General features: G+C 41.1%; 2 protein-coding genes across 2 annotated transcripts; both read left to right on the plus strand.

Moving 5' to 3' along the window:
- Positions 1-3759: 3759 nt before the first annotated feature.
- On the plus strand, positions 3760-5292 carry LOC130168029 (gap junction delta-2 protein-like). The gene has a single exon (XM_056374602.1). It carries the CDS (start codon positions 3760-3762, stop codon positions 4864-4866), a length of 1107 nt encoding a protein of 368 aa, XP_056230577.1. The 3' UTR covers positions 4867-5292.
- A 12417-nt stretch (positions 5293-17709) lies between these two features.
- On the plus strand, positions 17710-23665 carry LOC130167647 (RNA-binding protein Musashi homolog 2-like). The gene is made up of 5 exons (XM_056374041.1): positions 17710-17983; positions 18844-18884; positions 19152-19233; positions 19744-19828; positions 23537-23665. Exons 1-5 carry the CDS (start codon positions 17922-17924, stop codon positions 23612-23614), a joined length of 348 nt encoding a protein of 115 aa, XP_056230016.1. The 5' UTR covers positions 17710-17921; the 3' UTR covers positions 23615-23665.
- The last annotated feature ends 216 nt before the right edge of the window (positions 23666-23881 follow it).

The following is a 23881-nucleotide window of genomic DNA, read 5'->3' on the forward strand; positions in this document are numbered from 1 at the left end:
TCTTCATCCCGGTCAGCAGACCTTACTCCATCATTTATTTATTTATACTCATTATAATATACTAACTGTGCAATTCTGACATAACAGTACAAACCAGTGCAATATTTCAATACTTCTATTCTCTGTGCAATTATTCTACTGTTGTTTTCAACTGTGCTATACATCATATACTGTTGCATTTATATTTATATTGTATATTTTAGCTATCAACTATTTCTTACATATATCATATGTTTTAGTTGTCATATATCATTGCATAAGGCCATATATTTACATTTTTACATTTTACGTTTACATTTTTATCTTTATCTTTACAAACTTATTTCTTATTCTCTATTCTTTGCTCCCATACAGAAATGTAATATATGACATGTATGTGCCTATATCAAGAGAGATGTGGCCATATACAGTATGTTAACTATATGGTGATATATTATTATCACAAATGCACATTCTCTGGATATATGAAGATGTAAGTTAATAACATATATGAAATACCCACAGTAAAATATATATATGTCCATTTATTAAAATATCGATTGTGATGAATTTTTATATGGTAGGACCATACATATTATCTGTTTAATTTAGGCTATATATTCAAGTTTATTAACAACTCTATATGCTTATATATATGTTTTTGAACTTAATTACTCATTCTTTTTAAACATTTTAACTTCACATTCTGGGAAAGTGTTTCAGAGTTTTATATAATATCATATACTGACAGGTTTTAGATGGATATATATTTATGTAACATCTGTTAGTATAAATATATAAACATCTATATTATAGACATCTATATCAATGTATGAAATTGTTCCAATTAGTAATTAAATTTTTCCATATTTGTTTTTATTTTCTACGTACATATACTGTGTTTCATATATGAAGATTCAACATATGTACATATATCACATTTGCCTATGGGATCCAGCCTTTCACTGCTTCATCTGCATAAACAACAACTGGATTCCAGCCCAGAGTGAACTGCACCGTGTGTCAGTGGAGCTCTGATCCAGAGTCCCGTGCTGCAGCTGATGGATCAGGATCCTAAAAACCAACACAGACCTGGAGGGGCTTTACTCAGATTGTTTCTGGATTGCTGGAAGCGTTCTTTATATTCATACAGACTGACGCTGTCCTGATCTACACCATCGGGACGTCCATACTCATGGATGAAACTGAAAGTGTTCAGGCTCCAGGTGAATCCTGCTGTCGCTGCTCTGATGTTTGAGGCTTCATCTGGAAAGCGAAGGAAGAGCAGAACGATTTATTCCTCTCTAACTTCTGCTTTTCAAGCACCTAAATACAGAAGTTTTGCATGAAGCTGCATTGTCTCCTCTTTCCAGCTGGTTCCATTTGCTTTTTGTGTGACTGTTCGCGGCTGTTCAGAAAAGGAACCCCCCCCCCCTCCATTGTGTTTTGAAATCTTTGTTGCACTGTACATTGCCAGCCTTTGTAGCCACACAGCACAATGACAGTTTCAGATGGACTGGGTCAATCTGTGTGGTCAGTGTGTTGTCCCTCACCACGCTCGCCAGGACTCAGATCATCAACGCTCTGAGATTAAAAATAGCCATGAACGCTGCGTGGCGAAGCCTCTGTGCTCAGGATTCATTCTGGAAAACTGAGGGTTAAATTCAGGTGAGTTCAAACTGGAATCTGTCATTTTCTACTTTCTCCTCAAGGTTTATACTGTTCAATACAAAGGAGGAGTTCATGTGTCTGAGAGCGAAGAAGTCTAACTCACACACGTATACGTGCACTGTGGCGTCATGTCCTCAATAATCTGTCTAATAATAATCTGAAGTGTAGATACACTTTATGATTTAGAGTCTGATACATGTCATGAACATGTTTGATCAGTTACATCTAAACATTTAAAGGCTGAAAAATACAGAAATACAAAAATAAATCAGGTTAACTTTGGATTCACAGTTATGTCACTATGTAAATAAGGTACTAACAATAATGTGACGGGTTCCTGTTGATGCTTCAATGAAAGAACAATGGAAGAAGAAGAAGAATAAATAGAAAACAGGAGAAACAACTGGACATTTTAGAGGAAAGGAAAAAAACCTTATATGTTTTTACATAAATATGTTTTAAATATTGGTTACAACTAAAGTCATGACAAAGTATGTGTTGTATGATATTACACAGGCTGCTCAACTATTTCCTCTTTAATTAAACTTTAAAAATAGTATTAATACCATCACTGCATTAGGGTTTTCTTACTGTTTACGTCCATGTATCAGTGACTGAAGGAAACTCTATAATCTAAACTGTGTAAAAGTATTTTAGATTCTGTTTTATTACTTATTATATTTCCTTTTTATGCTGCTGTGTCAAATTTGAATTTCCTCAGCAGGGGATCAATAAAGGTTCATCTCATCTCGTCTAATCTCATCTCATCCTATCTCATCTCATCTCAATTTATCTTATTTCATCTCATTTCATTGCATCTTATTTCATCTGATCTCTTCTCATCTTCTCTCATCTCATCTCATTTAATCTCATCTTGTCTTATTTCGTCTCATCTTATTTTATTTCATCTCATTTTATTTCATCTCATCTCGTCTAATCTCATCTCATCTCAATTTATCTTATTTCATTGCATCTGTTCTCATCTTCTCTCATCTCAGCTTCTCTTATTTCATCTAATCTTCTTTTATTTCATCTCATCTTATTTCATCTCATCTTCTCTCATCTCATTTTATTTCATCTCATCTTATTTCATCTCATCTCATCTTCTCTCATCTCATCTCATCTCATTTCGTCTCATCTTATTTTATTTCATCTCCTTTCATTTCATCTCATCTTCCCTTATTTCATCTCATTTTATTTCAACTCATCTTCTCTCATCTCATCTCATTTCATCTCATCTTGTTTTATTTCGTCTCATCTTATTTTATTTCATCTCATCTCCCCTTATTTCCTCTCATTTTATTTCATTTCATCTCATCTTTTCTTATTTCATCTCATCTCATCTTATCTCTTCTCATCTTCTCTCATCCAATCTTCTCTCATCTCATCTCATCTTATCTCTGGATCCCTGGATCAGGTGCTGATCAGTCTCTCTCAGAGTCGCTTCTCAAAGAGTTTATCCAGGTTCCTGAAACCAGGCCATGATGTTTAACCCTCTGAGGTCAACAGATGTTTCTATTAGCATCTTTGTGATAACAAAGCGTAGAAATATGGTTTCAATGTTGTTAGAATCTGTAGACTCTCCACTTTCTTTTTCATATTCTTGCAAGATTGTACGTGAGTAAGTGAAGTGACAAGCAACAATTTTCATTTAAGGCATTTATCATACATTTATCTACTATTTTGCTCACATGTTGCACTATTTTTATGAACGTAAGACTTTGGTGAACACATTTCAATTCATCCACAAAGTTTGTTTTCACAAGAGATTTGAAGAATTTAAAAAACCGGGCTGCAGTTTTCAGCTTTTGAGCCAAATGATCTTTTTGCTCGGTGTAAGAAGCCTCGTTATAGAAAGAGCTGAAGTTGTTCTGAAAACTGAATTAAACACTTTGGTATTATTCATGTGCACAACCTTTAAGAAATAATGTAGAAATCAAGAATACACCCTCAGAGGGTTAAACATGTTCACTGACCCGAACGCTCACCAGTGGTTCTATGACTAAGAGCCGAGCCACTCCTGGGGTGTGTAGAGTCATTGTTGGGGCTGGGGGCGTAAAATGATGAGAAAGCACTGACACTGTCTTCTGCTCTCTCTAAGGTTACATCATGGGTGACTGGTCCATACTGGGCCGCTTCCTTTCCGAGGTTCAGAACCACTCCACAGTGATCGGAAAGATCTGGCTCACCATGCTGCTCATCTTCCGGATCCTGCTGGTGGCGCTGGTGGGCGACGCCGTCTACAGCGACGAGCAGTCCAAGTTCACCTGTAACACCCAGCAGCCTGGCTGCAGCAACGTCTGCTACGACACCTTCGCTCCCGTCTCACACCTGCGTTTCTGGGTCTTTCAGATCGTGCTGGTCTCCACCCCGTCCATCTTCTACATCGTCTTTGTTCTGCACAAGATCGCCAAGGACGAGAAGCTGGACAGCCAGAGAGCACAGGTGGTGGCCCAGAGGCCCCCCAGGCAGAGATGCAGCCACGTGGGGAAGGACGGTATGGAGGCCCTGAGGGTGAGCATGCCCCCCTACTGTCCTCACTACAGTGAGGAGTGGGGGGTGGGGGAGAGGGAGGGGGTAGAAGAAAGCTACCTGAGGGAGGATTACGGCGAGTTAGGAGAGGACCCCACCGAGCAGTCCAACCAGGTTCTGCTCATCTACATCCTCCATGTGCTCCTGCGATCCGTCATGGAGATCACCTTCCTGGTGGGTCAGTACTTCCTGTTTGGGTTCGAGGTGCCTCACCTGTACCGCTGCGAGACCTACCCCTGCCCGACCCGAACCGACTGCTTCGTGTCTCGAGCCACAGAGAAAACCATCTTCCTGAACTTCATGTTCAGCATCAGCCTCGGCTGTTTCGTGCTCAACATCGCGGAGCTCCACTACCTGGGCTGGGTTTACATCTTCCGCATCCTGTGCTCGGCCTGCTCCACCTGCTGCAGTCAGGAGAGGGACACCGTCAAACTCTACTCCAACCACAACCCCCTGCTGCTGCAGCTCCGGCACTCTCTGAGGAGCCAGCTGGTCCTGCAGACCCCGGGGGCCATGGCTCCAGAGAAGACTGGAGGTCTGCTCACGCACGCCCCCGCCATCTCCTTTGAGACGGACTCCACGGTGGAGTGCACCTCCAAGAGAAACCCAGAGAGCAGAGACAAGGTGAAGGTGAAGCTGGCCAACATGGCCCGGCTGGGACGGACTAAGAAGTCCTGGCTGTGAGAGACACGTTTCTGTGAGGCCGTCATATCTGTGACACACAGTTATACAGAGTCAGGTTCATGAGCTGTCGTGGTAACAAACGTGTCACCTGAGAGTCTTAATGCAACGTAGCAGTGAGGGCTACTGTAACCGCAGCAACAGGATAGAGCTGGTCGTCAGTGGATGTGGAGGTCGGAGCGGTGGATGATTTTCATCAGAACCTTTAACCTCGTGTTTTAGTTGCAGAGAACTTCACAGTTCAGGTATCAACACTTTTGTCTTCAACATAATCTGACGACACGTCGTACAAACTCGTTCTTCTCCAGTGTGACACAGACTTTACTCTGTAACCATCTCAAAGCTCCACGTTTCTTCTTCTGTGTTTTATTTGAAGTGTTGATCCATCAGAAGATATAAAAACCATCTCAGTGTAGTTTCACATCTCCTCTCTCAGGCTTCTCTCTGCAGCTCTAGTAACAACAGGTCAGTGAGCCAATCAGAAGAGAGGAGGCTCTGAGCCTCTCTTCTGATTGGCTGACTGTTTTCTGAGTGATCCAATAAAAATACAGCAGATTTCAGGTAAAAACACTCAGAGAAACCAAATCCTGCAAGGTTTGGATGGTGGGTCCAGGTGGGCGGGGCTTGGTGACTGCTTTGTTGTGACATCACAAAGTTCCAGAAGTCCTGACGGCTGGTTTTAAGGCTCAGTTTCTGAATACAGGCTGTGTGCATTTCTCTGTGGACTGAGGCTTTGATACTTTCACAGTATTAATATAGAAGCTAGAGCTGATCTATAATCACACTACACATGGACACACACCTTTACACTGGAGGAGCTTTAACCAGACTGAAGTTGTGCTGGACATTAATGAGCAAACAAATATTTTCTATTGGTATTTTTGAGTTTTACTGCCTCTGGGAAAAAGCCATATTAACGACTCTGACAACAGCCTTCACATCCTCCTGCTGCTCAGCTTTACATGTCAGCACAATAACGTATATATAGATGGAAGCATTATAACCATAAATACTGTGACAACCTTGGTTGAGTAATGTGTGACGAAGTTTAGCTTTGCACTGTGAACATACTGGAGGTGACTGAGCTGCTGATGATACCAGCTCTCAGTCAAACCTGCTGCAGTCAGAACTTCCTGTGCATGAAGTCCAAACACTAAAGAGACTGGGAGCTACAGGGCTGTTAGCCTGTTAGCTTGTTAGCTTGTAAGCCAGTGGATATTACTGCTGATTCCTGCTGCCCTGTGGACTTTGGAGAGACTAGCTGTTGCAACTTTTAGTGGCTGTTAATGTTAATAATTATTTTTCATTTTGATTGAAATACCTGTCTTCAGGTTGTTTTTTACTTCTGCCACAGTCGTGATACAACATTTGAGTTTTGTTTATTTATTATTTTTATATTGTAGTTACTAGTATTGTTTATAAAATACTCATGTAGCGCCAACACAATTATCACAGGAAGTTACACAAAAACACTTGATTTCTAAAGTTTTTGTGAATATCAGTGGTTCTCAAACTATTCCACATTAAGGATTAATTATGATTCAAAAATATAAAAAGATGAGATAAGATAAAAGATATTATTAGAGAAAGTGTTTGGAACCCACGACCAAAATATTCATACACTCTGTCATTGTGTTACTGACGGATTCAATTATAGTGAAAATAGATTATTTCCCTTTTTGTTGGGGAAGCTGTTGATGAAGACCACGAAATGCAGTTAAAGGCCCTGAAGTAAGTGGACCTTGAGTGAAGAATCTATTTTCAAATCACATGTTGTTTCACCTCCATCCACAGGTTCAAAGTTTTACAGTCGTGGACGAATTCCTACATTTCTTAGAAGCAATGCATTGTGGGACAAAAGTGTGCACAAGCAGCACATTCAAAAATCAAATGGAGTCTGTTTGTTTTTGTCAAAGTTCCCATCATGAACTCACTGAACACAAACAGAAATGATGTGTACAGTTGAACAGACATGGTTCATTAGCTTCAGGATTCACGACCTGATTGGCTGAACAATTTTTATTACATCATTTTGGGATTTGGGAGGTTATGAGGTCACAAGACTGAAGTCCAGGTGAAGTCACACGTCACTGGGGTGACAGTCAACGTCAAACTGGAAGTTGTTCATTTTCAAGTCAACAGTTATCAGGTTTATGAGTTTATGAGTCGTTAGTCTGATTGAAACCCTTTGGAAATGTGTTTGTGAATTTGCATTAAAGTCAAATATGTTTGAAAACACTGATTCTAAATCTTTGTCCTGTGTCAGTTTCTACTTTTAGTTCCCTGATATTTGAATTCTCTGACAAACAGAGAACTTTTGTCCAGCAGGAATTCAGCAGTTTTGTAATGAAGCTGCTGTTTGTTCATGATCAGCTCATTAAAGTCAGCTGATGTCATCAAATCAAACACACATAGATGTGAATATTGTAGTTCTGATGCTGTGACACAGTCAGTCCTGTGGGTGGTGCTGTGGTGCTGACCTTTGTTTTCTATGTTGTTCCAGCTTAAAGTTTCTCCAGTGATTTTTAAAACTGTTTATATGATAAAACATGTCAAACAGATTGAACTGTTTCAACATGAAAAGTCATCTCTGGAGACAGAAACAGATTATTCTAATCATTAACTGGTTGTATCTACTATTCTTCAATATATATGTGCATGTTGTGGTGCAGTCCAGCAGATGGCAGCTTCAGTCAGCAGGAGACAAACTGCAGCTTCAACATGATTCATGCAGCACAAACAACAGATGTTACTGAAGCACATGGAAAGTTCATGTCTCAGAAAAAAGACGGAAAGAATCTGATTTACATAAAAACATTGTTTGATATATAAATAGTGATATATCACCAGATGTGTACTTTAGAGAGAGTGTGACACGTGATCAGGAGCTGCTATTCATACACACTCACTGTTAACCTGTGTGTGTGTGTGTGTGTGTGTGTGTGTGTGTGTGTGTGCCAGCTGTTAGATGAAGCTCTGCTTTGATGTGCAGAGCCGCGGCTCTTTGATGGAAGTTCATTACAATGAGAACTAACAGCTTTTGTTTAAGGGGCTCCTTGATGTTCCTGCTCCATGAAGGAAAAACATGATACACTTTGATTTGGGCTAAATGTCCCTGTGTGTGTGTGTGTGTGTGTGTGTGTGTGTGTGTGTGTGTGTGTGTGTGTATGTGTGTGTGTGTGTGTGTGTGTGTGTGTGTGTGTGTGTGTGTGTGTGTGTGTGTGTGTGTGCAATGTAAAAAAAAAATTGTAAAAAAAAAACAGTCAAATGATTGTCAGCAGCAGCTGCCAAACAAAAACCGTAAAATTAAAGTAAATTATCCTAATTCAAATAAAGTGTAAAAACAATAAATTTACAGAAAGTTTCATTAATATTTCTACAGAGAAAAACTGTTATTTTACAGATTTTTCCTAAATGATTCTGATCAAACTCCTTCAATAAAGTGACGCCACTAAAGTTTCTGCAGAGAAACTTTTTCCTAATAATAAAATTAAGTGTCAATCAATTAAATATTAACACAAGCTTAATATTGTAAAGTAAACCTTTTGTTTTGAAGACAAAGTAAAAAATACTGTGTAAAACATTAAAATCATCTCAAACTTCAACAGTATTTGTGTCAACATTGAACCTTTAAGTGTAAAGTAATGTTAAAACCTGTAGAAGCTCAATCTAAATACAATATTTACTGATTCAGATCAATTTTCTTACATTTCTCATAAAATATAATAAACTGAAGAAATGCAAATTAAACAGTTAAGTCTCTGTATGTCGTCTTTCAACTAAAGTGGGGTTGGAAACTTAATTACAAATAACATACGCACCACTATTGACTTTAACACTTTTATTTAATATATTCAGATGTAAATTTACAATATCAACCAATTATTCACAAATAGTTCTTCAGAGCCCCGGGATGATCTGAAGAACTAAAACTGGCATTTCTCCATTGGTCTATCTGCCTGTTAAGGTTCCTATAATGAGGAGGTGATGATGTCACCTCTGAAAGAGGGGGGGCTGTGGAGCTGAGGGGGGGGGGGGGCGGTGGAGCTGAGGGGGGGGGGGGTCTGTTGTTTTTTAGCTTCAGTTTGATCTTGTTTTCCACAGTATTCTCCATATAGTTCTGACAACACATGTGGACAAACATTAAACTATCTTTTATGTCAGAATCCAACTATACAGTGTATTAATAAGTCAAATCACAACAAACCACAAAGATCAATGAATCTTTACCAGAAGTGACGGAGCAGATGAAGAAGAATCCACCTTCAAACTGCCAGTAATCAGCTGGATCCTTGGAGCATCTGGGGGAAGAAATAACAGGAGACACTAAGATTCACTGTCAAGTCCTTAAAAAATATGATTCAATTATTTTTTGTTTCCCATTACTTTAATAAAACTTAAACAAATGTTATTTAAATGATCTGTACTGACAAAGAATGCTCTGACCTTCTGCTGTTGCTTTCTAATGTTCCACCGGACTAAACATCAAACACCTGAAGCTCATCTTCAGACTCGCTGTGCAGACACCTGTGTAGGAGATACTGACAATGTGCCTGAAAATAATGTAGAAATATTCTGTCATTTACTGAAGACCAGTTTTCTGTTGGTCAATTTAAACATCTGGCTATTTAAACAATGTGTGAACTGGATGGAAAAATGAACAACTGCATCATTCTGAAACTGTTGTGTTCAGGATACAATTGAAACAATCCTCCTGTTGGTCACAAAGCAGCTGCTGGTCCGGCTTCACAGAACATCTCAGACATGCTGTTAGTTCACAATCCCAGCAGATCACACGCTGGAAATCTCCATGTGCCGGGAGCATTTTCAAAGTGTAGTGAGATGCTTTCAGCATCTGTGCACCTGAAACAGTTTACCTGCTGATCTTAGACTCGCCCCATCAATGTGTTCTTTAAAACCAAACTAAAGACCTACATTTCTTAAATGCTGGAGGACGGTGCTTTTAAACCAGAGACACTTCATTCTGTTCCCCATCACCTGGTGATCTACTGTCACTCCTGGTTCTTCATCATCATGATCTCACAGGTGATGTGCTGCTGTGGGTCCTTGGCTTTGTTAAATACAGACACACCAACAAATATCCAGTTAAATCTCAGAGCTGTAACTTTGAATATTTGACATGTTTCTTACTAATAACTTCCATGCTGTTGTGATCAGTAACTGCACACCTTACTTCTTGGGGAGGGTTGTAGTACAGTGACGTCATCGACCCTCCACACATCAATGTTCACATTCACTTCAGATCAAACCAGAGATATTTAACACCAGTGAGTAAATCAATCAGTTTATATCAGGTGTAAATATGTGTGTTTGGAAGAGTGCTACCTGCAAGGCTGAAGGAAGGCCTGAGGTTGTTGATACTAAAAACCCCACAATGCATCACTGCATCTCGCCCGGCAGTTCTTGATCTCAGCAGACTGGAAAGAGACAGAGTAGGTCATGTTTATCAAATTACTTTACTGTACTTATTTCATAACTAGTTAAGGAACACCACATTAGAGATGAAGATAGCACCTATAATCAGAGCCGTATGTTACTTATTAGGATTTTTAAAAAAGGCAAACAGTATGATGAACTGTATATATTATGTTACTGTATAGAAGCTCAGAGAACTTGACATACACTTGGATTCATTCATTCATGGTGTGTTGCTTGGTATTAACTGAAGAACACATTAATTAATCAGGGACAGAATCAGCCTAAATTGACTAACAGCAACAGGGATCAACAGATTTTTCAGGGCTGATTCTGATTATTAATAATCAAAGAAACAGAAATATTCAGAACCGGTGCCAACACAAAACTACTGCTACATAAAGACACTCGCCATGGCTTTAAGTTCCTATTATTTTATATTATTTTGTCCAACCCATTTATATCAACAAAGATAGGCTAAATAACAGAAACACCTCTGTATAAACACTATAATCTTCATGAAGGACTGTTGTATTAGACTGTATCAGTTTTAGCTGGATGTTCCTAATAAACTGTCAACTGAGTGCACATTAATAATTATCAGCTGTGTGCACATTAATAATTATCAGCTTTGTGCACAGGCTGCAAAGAGCCTGACTGGAATGAACTGATTGCTCTTGGTGCTGTTTTCACCTTGGAACTGATACTGGCTCCTTGGCAGCCTAAAGATGTTGTTTAATACTTTTATCATATATTATTATTATCATCCCCATATAAGATGTTTTACCCTCCTCTTCCCCTTTTAAAAATGTGCCGCAGTAACACGTTTACTCAGAGTACATCACCTTTCATCACCAGCAGTGAGGGACCGTTTACGTGCTGACGTCACTGCAGCGTCTCCTCGCCAGTCTCTGGAGTTTCTGTTACCGGTAGAGTTAGTTTGATGACTTATTTAGGTTTAGGGTTAGGGTTAGTTTGATGACTTATTTAGCCTCCTGGTTATGCAATAAATTAAATCAGTAAATTTGAAAACTCTTTGGCACAAGCACAATTTGTTTTCACATGCACAAACTTGAATTTCTCCTGCAGATTTATTTTCCAAGTTTACAAAAGTTGATTTAAAACTACAAATTATGGAATTATTTGTAAACATCACTTTATAAGCTCAAAATCATTTTGAGCCTAATTTGAACCGGGGGCTAAGTCATGGAGACGAGGCCCGCACTCGGGCTGGGAGCTAGACGCCGTTCCCGTTAGCATTAGCATTTTTTTCTTTTTTGTCTTGTTTATCTGGGACCAACAGAAGGTGATAAGTAAAATAACAAGTGTGTGTGGGGGCTGTTTCCTCTGGCTCCAAAAAACCAAGATGGTGACGTCCATTAAGCCAAACTCAAGGCTTCAAAACGACAGTTCACAAGCCAATGGGTGACGTCACGACAGTTTGCCACTTGACACAGACACGGTGCAGTAAACAGAACACCATGTGTTAGTGTTTGACTTTATTGAACAAGGTTCCCTGAGCTGATGGAATCTGGTGCCACAGCAAATGAATTGGTGATTGTCACATTTGTCCTGTTTTCTTTTATGGTAAATGATGCACAAACACACGGACTAATAAAGTCCAGGCAGGAAGAAGCTCCTGAGTTCAGCTTCAACCCTGGTTCTTTCCTGCAGTGTTGCATCTTCTACTTGTGTTTCCTGCAGGACTCTGATCACTAGAACAAAGACAAGACATGACTGACTGTAGGTCTGTGTGTGTGTGTGTGTGTGTGTGTGTGTGTGTGTGTGTGTTAAACCATTTCCTGCTTTCCTCCCAGTGCATGCTGGGATACATTACAGTACTTCAAACTTTTTTGTTTGAATGTTTGATGTGATGAAAAAAAGAATCACAAAGTTTGAATGTAGAAGTCACATAAATGTAAAACTAATAAGATTCACCCTGAAATTACAGAGAAGATCTTTAAATTATTCATATGGACATTAACCTTTATAATAACAAGCTACATTTTTAATTACTGATAATGTCATTTTACATAGATTTGTATGTAATTTAAGAAAGCAGAAAAATACTGTATAAATAATACAGTTATTTATCTTTTACAGAAATGGAAATACATGTAATTCATTATTATTGGCATGATGCTTAAAATACAAGTTTAGCTGTTAATTCACAGATCATTTCTGTCATTTTACAGACTTTTGTTCACAATTTTAAAAAACAGAAATTTAGTTATTTTCCATAAAATAAGGATTTTTTTACAGTGTGTGTCATCAGGCAGCTCTGCAGCACACTCACCTGCAGCCAGACATTAATAAAACTATTGTTTCTATTAGTGACATGAGCAGACTGACACAACTCAGCTGTCAATCATCCTACTCCTCTAAAGTTAGGAACCTTAAAATGTGCAACTTCATCCCACTTTGCTCTAGAACAATGAACGTGGCTCTGATGCTGCAAGGCCATAAAATATTTGTGTAATTTCTTACACTAAAATGAGAGTTTCACATTTAAAGCTTTATATCCAATTCAACATCTGGACGAGAACTCTGCACAGCTGTAGATTATGGATTAGTGAGGGAACTTAGTGGCTCAAAGTCACGTCAGCTTTATAACTTCAGTCGCCTGACTCAATTAAAAAGAGGGATGCAATTCCTTTATTCCACATTTTCATTTATCACTTCTGACATGTAATCAATATTTTACTGGAAATCACATCTGTTGATTCTTCACAAAAATGAATCTGTGGATTCTCTGTGATTTCTATCTTTAGGACGGATCATTCAGACTGAACTGTCCTTGGGCCCAGGAGTAACACGTGACATTAAGCCTTTCATTTAGTCAAACCTGTTTCAAATGAATGAACTGTATGTTAATGAAGGTTGTGATTATTATTTATTAGTAACTTGAACTTCATGCACAGCTGCTGTTTAGCTTCACTTACCACTTGATGCTGGTTTACTCCGTGTCCATGAGAATGTGAATACTTGTGTAAATGTGTCTTAATAAAACAGCATGTTATATAATCTGATTCCATCCTGCATCTAAGTGAAGGGCTGGCTCGGGGAAAACAGCAGGAAATTAACAAACCGTTCATTTGTTAGCCATTCAGCCTGATGGCCGTCCGGCCCGGCGGCGTGCTTCAGGCCTGGTTCTGGGTTGTTGGACTCAGAAAACCAGGCGGACCGCACTTCAGCCAGATCTCTGGGCCCAGACCGGGCCGAGTCTTTGCCAGAATAATCTGAATAACAGCAGAAGAAAAGTAAACGCAGAAACCTTTCGTACCTGTGACAGTTTCAGAAATCAGACGAACAAGAGTCGATGCGTGGAGGGAAAAACCAGAGGTGCGCACATCTGTCTGCTTTAATGGTCTGGGCACACACGGGCATTTCGGCCGATAGGCACCAACTTTGCTGTAAATACGTAAGACAAAAAGCAGGAAGGTCGCAGTTGGCCCATACCTGGTTCTGAGAACAGTCCATGGTCCAAACACTCTGAAACCCCCCCAGGCTTTATATGCTGCGGCACGAAGAAATCAACTGCCCGGTGCCGGAGGAAGTCCGACAGTCGGAGGCTTCACAGACACTGTGAAAGACAAAGTGTTTCTGTTAATATATGTAGAAATACAGGGCAGAAAACTGCATGTAAAACTCAAAGGTTCCCACAGTGTGTGCCACTGACATTAGCATTAGCATTAGCAAGCCACTAGCTGGCATTGTACATTCATGAATGAATTAAACAATTTCAACATAAGAATAATAAATAAGAAAATGTAAAACAACCTGCGTGAATACTTTGTAAATGCTTGGTATGTCTGATCAGGTGCTTCCAGCCGGGGAGTTTCTCTGGGGTCAGGTGTCATGTGTTCTGTCTGCACTTGTATTCATGCCTGATAACTCCTTTTGGTAGAAAAATGGTAAAATATCATTAAATGCATATTTACAGTGACCTCTTTTATGATGAGTTCAATTTATTCTTTCTGAATAAACATCTTTTCTAAAATATAACACTGAGTCTAACATCTCAACATTAACAATGTTATTTTCTGTGTTAATATTTATCTTTATTTTAAGCTCTCTACATGTGAGTCCACCTCCCTCACTGTTATCATGGTCCTACAGGGATATTAAAGGACACTACAGAGACCTTCCCTCTCCAGCAGCAGCAATTCTTTATTTGGATCCCTATTAGCTTCATGTCCATGTGCAAGAGGTGGTTAACTTGAAATTACAGTTCATGATGTTACATGACTGGAGGCTGAAACCCTTAAAATTCATTAATATTCAACAACAACAGTGTAGGAGAACTGTGCTGAGAAAACAGTTTGTCAGTCACTTTAAACAAAGATAAAACAGCCAAATAAAAACCTCTGACCTAATGCACCTGAGAAAGAACTGGCAACAGACATGGGTCGTCACAGCTGAACAAATTACTGGTGAGAAAATCAATTAAAAACAGACTGGAGAGCAAACAGGATCCAAGCAGCCTACAGCATTCAGACCCAGAGGCTCAGGGACCTGAGGCGATGCTGAACGCAGCTTTAACAGGTGGTTTAACACGTTTGCACTCCAACAGGTTCAGAGGCCCTCAGACCTGATCCAGCACTGGACCGGAGGGAGGAGGGATCCAATCACAGACTCAGAGTCTGGGTGATGCAGTGAAGTATCTCTAATAAATCAGACTTACAGGTGGATGAGTTTTCAAGCGGGCAGGTGAGCTGGCAGGAGCAGGAGCCTCAGGCTGACTGCTGGGGGGGCTGGACGGAGGCGGGGCAGGAGAGTCAGCTGATTGTTATGGGTGTGTTCATAAATTTAATCTGAAATGTCAGAGTGTCGTTGTCGTTCAGAAATTGGTTTGAAACTGGTTTCAGTTTCAGATCACTCAGAGCAGGTGGGAGATGGGGGGGGGGCAGATTTAGTGATTTGGGGGCTGCAGGCAAAATGACTGCACCATAAAAATACTGTCAAGGTAAAAGTCCTGTAGTAAATCATCGCGTATTACATTTGTTTTACATTTCTATCATCACAAAATGAGACTATGATTAAGAATATTAATATATACAATACATAAAGCAATGTTCATTCTGTTCTGTTTGTTCTTAATTCTTTTTCCCCTCTTAAAAGTAATCGATAAGAACGTCGTTAAAACACTGGCTCTATGAGCAGTAACAGCAAGAGGCGCAGTGTCGTTAAAACCTTAACGATACGGCTGCTCGCTTAATTGTGTCTCCTCGTCTGGTATCAACACAGACAGGCAGGAAACAAACACAGACCCACAACAGGCTGATGACGTGAAGTAACTTTTAATGGAAAATAACAGGCTCACAGGCTGACAGGTGGGCGAGCAGGAAGGAACAGGTAACAGGTGACAACTCAGGTAGCTGAGTGTGGAACAAAACTCAGGTGAATGCAAATGTGGAAGAGGTGAGCAGGTGGATATAAAGACAGAGAGAAAGTCTGGGGACATCTGGTGGATGGACGGAGAATGGCAGGTGTGAGGAGACGAAGGGGAGAACATGGCTTCAGGGAAGTGAGCAGGAGCTGGAGACGGGGGCTGATGGGAACAGGGAAGCTTTAACTCATGTTCTCTCTAAGCTCAAAGGCAAAACGCCAATGAATCAATAATCAAATCCCATCATACATTTCAAGTTCACCTGAACTATCGAAGCGAAGTGCAGCTCGCAGATACAGCTGTACTGGTACACAAGCATGTGACAACCACCAGCTAGACACTGTATAACATCACTACATGCTTTCAAAAAATGCTCCTTTGTGCAGGTTAATTATTACAACCCACATTTACTTTACAGCGACCTCTAGTGGTCACGTGAGACAGCATCAGGCTTTTAGCAAATGTACAGTGGAAATAAAATAAGAACATTTGAGTAAAGTACCTCAAATTGATACTTGCTACGTTACCTTGCTAGCATGTTCAGACAGCTATCCCAATTATCTTTATTTTGATGGGAAACCTACGAATATAATGATTATGACCCTGTATCTGTTAGAAGCAGCCCTGCCCACCAACAGTGATGTCACAGTATGTGGGGGGGGGGGGGGGGGGGTTTGAAACATTTATATATCCTTTTTACCAATTATTGTAAATAGGACAATATATTTCCCATATTCATCCCTGGAAGAATCTTGAGACACCATTTCAGACACCCCTAAAGTGGACCGTACCATTTCTTAAACTTGACCAGTTGTCTGCTGCCTCGCTCCAGCTGTGGCTCCGCCCTCAAGTCTCTGCTACAGATGCTTTAGGTTGATGACGCTAATGTTAGCTAGCTTCTAACTTTAGCCCTATGTTTACAGTTTAGCTAACTACTGTTCCAGTGTTAGCTTGTCATTTCATGACCGATATAAAACGTCATATATGAGCTAATGTTACAAACACTGGAGCTCAGTCATGAGCAGTGAGACAGTGGAGGATCAACGACTTCACATCAATATAGAGTTTATCATTTCATGTTCCTAGTCTTTGTGTGTCTGTGTGGTTCAGTCTTTTACCTGTTGTCTCTTTGAACAATATTAAAACACCTGTGTGCTGAAGGCTCAGTGATTGTATTAGCAGTGGTGGAAAGTGATTAAGTACATTTACTCTAAGTACTGTACTCAAGTGCAATATTGAGGTACTTGTACGTTTCCATGTGATGCTACTTTATATTTCCACTCGTACATTTCAGAGGGGAATGCTGTACTTTCTACTGCACTACAGCTTTAGTTAAATAAGTAACGTGCTGCAAGGACTGTAACGCTTCGGTTCACTGACACACACTGTTCTGGGTTCCTCTCATGCTGGAGAAAAGGTTGAACAGCAGGCCGCCTGGACATGATCAGGGCTTTGGATACGAAGCTCTTCACATTTTCTTTAAATCTGATTCCAGTCCCAAACTTTATAGAAGTCATTTACAGTTTTTAGAAAATGTTCTGTGCACTGAAGCAACCAAGTTTTGCAAATTCAATTAAAATGGACATTGATATTTATAATCCATATTTTAAAAGAATGCATGATCATTTATTGCATTGGTAATAAATATTTACATTTGATTTGACCTGTGGCGATTCAGGGACGAGTCGAAACGCCTGTAATCTTACAGATGTCTCTAACAGAACAGTGAACGTCTCTTTTTCTGTTTTCATTTGGTGTCCAACACAAGAGTCTTAAATAGATTAAGATTCTGTATGTAGCATATAATATATAGAGTATAATGTAGAATAATGCCATTTTATTTTAGACAGAAAAAATAATGTTGCATGAATTGTGTATCCCTGCTGTATACATCCCTCAGCTTAATTAACTGTGTCAGTGTAATCACATTTAAGTTGCATTGCAGGCATCAGCGTTCAGGCGAGTGGCTCATCCCTTGATGCTACATGTCATTTAATTGATAATCTGACAGAATGCACGGGTCTATTAGCAGTGGTTGTGGGCGGGTTGTGGAAAGCTGACGTCAGTGTAGGTGGTCGGTGACGGCGGGGGAGGGGCCACAGAGCGAACTGATCCCACGTGTGACGGAGTGCTGCTTTCCCGGCTCACTGACACTGACACTGGAGCTCCGCTCTGTCTGCCGACCCTCCTGTCTGTGTGTGTCCGTTAGTCGCTGCCTGCACCTGGGTCAGATATGGAAGGCGACGGGAGCCAAGCCACGTCTGGAAGCCCGACTGATCCGCAGCACGACCCGGGGTAAGGTTACAGCCTGTCGGTATAAACACTGCGTTTGTCACACATGACTTGTTGTTGTTTAAACTGCATATTTTCAGATTGAATTCACACTGACAGTTCCGCCGCCTTCCGGGTCCGGTCAACTACACCTTTGTTTGCTTACATTTCCAAACGGGCCTGCCCCCTTTTCGCAGCCTGGCCGGGTCCGATATGAGCCGTTATTGCGCGTATGGAAGCACCACGCCAAACGTCGTTCAGAAACCTTGGAGTTTAACACTGCCGCACCTGCGGACAAATGTACACGGCTCTAAAGGGAGTGTTTAAGACCTTTTTTATATCTAAGGCTTTCTCTGGTAAAATCGGCATGTTGTTTTTCCCGCTCAGCCGCACTTTATCTAAATAAAACAAACATTTTGCACCTGGTTCCCGCTGCTCCTCACCACCCACTGCGCTGTGTTTTGATGGCGGAAGGAGAGCGTTCTGTCTCGGCCGAACCGATTTAAAAAGTTGAGCTAAGCCGTTATTAGCACGGCACGGTTTATGACACGGAAGCCGAATTGAAGACCGTGTTCGTACCAACAGTTGACAGCCGGAAGTTTTGCTGTACGCGGCGTGTAGCTCTGCCAAGGAGCCGGCAGGCTTTAACTGCCAGACGGTTTGAAGGGAATCTGGCACGACCGTTGGTCCACAGCGGAGAGAGGGGGGGACGTTTCGCGGCTGCTGCTGGCTCAGCTCTGCAAACTGCTGTCGGACTGCCTCGCCGCTGCGTTGCCTCTATTTTAGTCTTTACTTCTCTCCAGTCGGTGAAGTAGTTAGCTAAACATCAAAATGGCCGATGTGGAATCTGGACTGACTTCTGTCGCCTTCTGTTCCTTTGGCAGGAAAATGTTTATCGGCGGGCTCAGCTGGCAAACTTCACCAGGTAAGAGCAGCGTCCAGATCCGTGTGTGTGTGTGTGTGTGTGTGTGTGTGTGTGTTTCCCTGTATGTGTGTGTGTGTGTGTGTGTGTGTGTGTTTCCCTGTGTGTGTGCGCGCGCGCGTGTGCCTGCGCAAGGTTATTTTGATTTCAAGTCCTCCATTCGACCCCTGTGCACCACAGTGACATTCACTGCTGACAACACACATTCATCTTCTTATTTCCTGCTGAAATAAAGAAGCCGTGACCCTCCGTGTCTCCCTCTCTCCACAGACAGCCTTAGAGATTATTTCAGTAAATTCGGGGAGATCAGAGAATGTATGGTGATGAGAGACCCGACGACAAAACGCTCCAGGTAAACAAACACAAACAAGATAATGGCGGGAAATGAGCATGTCCTGCTGTGTGGAGTGATATTGTTATTTACAGTGCGCTGCTAATGAATGACAGGGTGATGCAGTTTGACATTGACTCAGAGCTGGGGAGAGAATTCCCTCTGCTGCCTCATTTATTATGATGTAATGTGTTTAAAAAAGGTCAGTGAGTTTAAATCAATGGGGAAAGTAATTTAAAGGGAATTTAAAGTCAATGCAATGAATTGAGATAATATTCATTTACACATTGCTCTTTAATTATCATGACTAATATGAATTAGATTGATACATAGATATAAAGATACTTTATTAAAATAAATGATAATATATAATAATAAATAATATGTGTATATAAAAACAGAAAAATGTATAAGAAATATACGTGCATGGCCGTGCAGTGAAGATGCTCTTTGTGATGATTGAAGCGTAAAGTGTGACTCGTGATAATGGGATGTTAAGGTGTGTGTTGTTGTTGTGCCGTGTCTCCACAGGGGCTTCGGCTTCGTCACTTTTGCAGATGCTGCCAGCGTCGATAAAGTCTTAGCACAGCCGCACCACGAGTTAGACTCTAAAATGGTACGTTCACCTTTTTTTATTCTGTCTGTGTGTTATGTTCACAAACACCTGATGGTCACAGAGCACAGAGGGAAACACACACACACACACACACACACACACACACACACACTTTATCCAGCTGGGTTTTGATTTAGTTTGCGTTCTTGTGATTTGAGGTAATTTTATTTGACTTATTTACAGGAAATCAAACCAAATTTGTTCTCGGTCTCGAGACGTTTGTTCTGCTTCCTCAGATCTGTCTCGTCTTCTCTGTTACAGTCTCTTTCAGCCTTTCGTCTTAGTGTGTCTGGCTGCTGTCTCGTGTCTTTAAATGTCTTTAAATGGCGGCTGTGGCTCAGGAGATAGAGCCGGTGGTTCGATCCCCGGTTGTCATAGTGTCCTTGGGCAAGATACTGAACTCCAAACTGCCTCTGGTGGCTGATCCATCAGTGTGTGAATGGGTGAATTTGTGTGTTATATAAGTGCAGTCCATTTACCATTATTTATATATATATATATATATATATATATATATATATATATATATATTAATATCACATGACAGAAGGACAAAGGTGTTTGAGGACAGAGTGATGGACAGATGCAGGACGTGTCGTATGTACGGAGCTCGTTAATCTACAGGAAATGAAGCTAATTGATGCTCGTCAAACATTCTTCTGATTAATATTTAATCCGGTGAGAGCTGGTTTTAATATGAAACACTTCACTGAAACAAAAGTGACATCATCAGTTCATCCTCTTCATCCTCGTCTTCGTGCAGATGTGACTCTTCCTCTGGTTTCATGTTGTTTTTACAACCCTCTGAGGTCAAAGGGCGTTTTCTCCATTTCTCCATTATTTCTTAAATCCACCTTTTAAAGGTTGTTGCACGTGACGTAACACAGGTGTTTCCATCACTGGGTTAGTGATGCGTGGAGATAAAGTCTGTAGGTTCATAACAACAGTGGAAGATACACTTCTGAGATCACTGACACCTCGTTGTCTGTCACTCAGGCTGAGAGTCATTTATGATCTCACAAGAATATATAAGAGGAAGTGGAGAGTGTGTGTGTGTGTGTGTGTGTGTGTGTGTGTGTGTGTGTGTGTGTGTGTGTGTTTTTTATCACAGACATTCAGAGAAACATCCACCAACCCTCACAGGGTTAATTCATATATCTACGTAATTATTCCTGTTTGTTGTTTGTGAAATGTTGAATATGAAGTGACTGTGTGAGTCTGTATCTTGGTCACATCTTATGACACAGGAAGGGAGTCCACCCCCCCCGACCCCCCCCCCCCCCCCCCCCCCCCCCCCCCCCCCCCCATGGTTCATTTGTAGCTGAGCACAGAGGACTGAGGTAATTTGTGAGTGTGAGCAGAGCTGGTTGAACAAAGTAGGTCAGCCTGGGTGACTGTGGAGAAAGCCTTTGGCAGCTGATGCACTCAGGTGCTCAGGTATTGAAATAAGCTCCATGATAATAATAAACTTTTATTCTTCCCCTGTAGAATGTAAACAGGAAACAGAAAACACACTAGATATAGAGAAAAGATATGGATCTAACACATCTGTTCTTTCAGTCTTTTATTTGTTGTTTCTGTCATGAATTATATATATATTTATTTATTTATATATATATATAGTGATTTCAGTATGAAAAATGTTTTTTTCATATTCACAGAATAAATTATAAAAATGATATGTGATTTTTTTGTTCCTTTACATCTGGAGAGTCTGATCTATAGGTCGGGGTGTTTCTGTAGCTGATGCTAACAATGCTAATGCTAACAATGCTAATGCTAACAATGCACAGCAATGTCAAGCCTTAATGGTTCTTTACAAGTGTTTTTTCTTTTTTGATAGAGCTTATTATATATTAACTTTGCTATAACAAGCTGCTGCCAGGGTTGGTGTGTCATGGTTGATCCTATTTATTTTGACCAAATTTATTTTTATTAATTTTTATATCATATATATATAATTGTATATATTTAGATATTTTATTTATTATTTCATGTATTTATCAAATTCTTTAAATTTATTCTTTTATTTGTTTTTCTGTTGAATTGTATTTAAAGTTGAGGAAAATCCACTGTTTAAAAGAAGGTTTATTTGTAAAGTTCAGTAGATGCTGGTGAATAATCCTGTTTAATAAACCTGATCTCAGTATTGATCCCAATAATGTGGATTATGATTTTTGATGGAGCAGCAGGTTTTACAGAATCCTGCTGTGTGACTTCATGTTTCCTCTCTGACCTGCTCTGTGTTTTAACAGTCAGCTGCTCATGAAGCTGTAGAGTGACAGGTGAACAGGTGAACAGGGGAACAGGTGAACAGGTGAACAGGTGAACAGGTGAACAGGTGAACAGGGGAACAGGGGAACAGGTGAACAGGTGAACAGGTGAACAGGTGAACAGGTGAACAGGGGAACAGGGGAACAGGGGAACAGGTGAACAGGGGAACAGGTGAACAGGGGAACAGGTGAACAGGGGAACAGGTGAACAGGTGAACAGGGTGGAGTCCTGTTGGAGGAGGTGAAGCTATAGACTGAACACAGACCAAAGGTTTCTGTTAGAGCTCAGACTCTGTGTCTATTTCAGTCAGCAACACTGTCAGCCTGTTCTCCTACACACACACACACACACACACACATACTTAGCTAATGCTCTTTCCTCCCTGCAGATATGTGCAGAGAAAAGACAGCAGTCCTTTTAGAGGAGGAGGATGATGAAGGTGATGCACTCGGCCTCGTTAGCTCAGTCATGTGTTCAGTCTACCAGGTCCAGGACCAGGACCAGGTCCAGCACCGGGACCAGGTCCAGGACCAGGTCCAGGACCACGTCTTGGCTCAGTGCTGATTCAGTACTTTGTGTTTAGACCATGTTTCCAGAACTTTGTTGAATCTTTGATTGTGGAGTGAATCAGTTTCAGGTCTTTTCTTTTTATTCCTCCGCCCGGCGACAGTCAGAGCGGCAGCCATTTTGTTTTCAGGTCGTCCGTCCGTCCCGTTCTCGTGGACACGATATCTCAGAAACACCTCCACGGAACGTCTTCAAATGTGGCACAAACGTTCACCTGAACTCAAGGATGAACTGAGTAGATTTTGGTGGCCAAAGGTCAAGGTCACGGTGACCTCACAAACACTTTTTAGCCATTACTCAAGACTTCACACATGCTTCATATTGTAGCTGACTCTGGATTCACAGGAAGTGACCTCACAGCAGTGTGAGGGAGGAGGCAGATGACCAGGAGGAGGTGACGATGGCGTGTGGAGGTTGTAGATTGTGGAGCAGCAGGAGTCTGAACTCTTCTGCTGTGAAACACTTGAGTTCAACAAGCAGGCTGAACGCCACATTAATTGGCTCTTTGTGTGTGTAATTTGTTAACCCCCCCCCCCCACCCCCCCCCCCCACCCCCCCCACCACCTAAGAAGAGATTAGATTTGATGTGGAATCGTTCTGTGATTGGGCTGAGGTAAATTGCTAGTAGCTCTAGATGTTATTACAGTGATTAACTAAAAAGAAGTGTGGGACACATGCACACACACACACACACACACACACACACACACCACACACACACACACACGCACACACACACACGCACACACACACACACACACACACACATATACACACACATGCACACACGCGCACAGGACTGATCCAGTACCTGTACACGTTCATGTCTCTGTTCTCTGACTGATACTCGTCTTCTTCCTCCTGCAGATCGACCCTAAAGTTGCCTTTCCACGCCGCGCTCAGCCCAAGGTAAGAAGACTCTTCTCCTCCACCGCAGGTCACTGAGGTCGGACTGAGCTGCCTCCATCTCACACACACACACACACACACACACACACACACACACACACACACACACACTGAAACACACTGTTTGGTCCTGGAGCTCAGACTCACTGTGATGACTGTAGATGTGTGTGTGCTGCGGGTTTCCCTAAGGATTCTGGGTGATTGATTGTTGCTGTGTATCACACACAGGAAGCTGTTGTGTTGTTGGTAGTTCGAGTCTCTTTAAGGACAGATGTTACTGTGTGAGGGACCTGGGCCAGCTGC

This window comes from Seriola aureovittata, chromosome 4 (genome assembly GCF_021018895.1).
Source record: "Seriola aureovittata isolate HTS-2021-v1 ecotype China chromosome 4, ASM2101889v1, whole genome shotgun sequence".
Taxonomy (NCBI): Eukaryota; Metazoa; Chordata; class Actinopteri; order Carangiformes; family Carangidae; genus Seriola; species Seriola aureovittata.

Coding starts and splice junctions, on each gene's coding strand:
- LOC130168029 (XM_056374602.1), top strand. CDS start 3,760: ATGGGTGACTGGTCCATACTGGGCCGCTTCCTTTCCGAGGTTCAGAAC.
- LOC130167647 (XM_056374041.1), top strand. CDS start 17,922: ATGGAAGGCGACGGGAGCCAAGCCACGTCTGGAAGCCCGACTGATCCG. Junction 17,984..18,843: donor GATCCGCAGCACGACCCGGG/GTAAGGTTACAG, acceptor TTCCTTTGGCAG/GAAAATGTTTATCGGCGGGC. Junction 18,885..19,151: donor CAGCTGGCAAACTTCACCAG/GTAAGAGCAGCG, acceptor CTCTCTCCACAG/ACAGCCTTAGAGATTATTTC.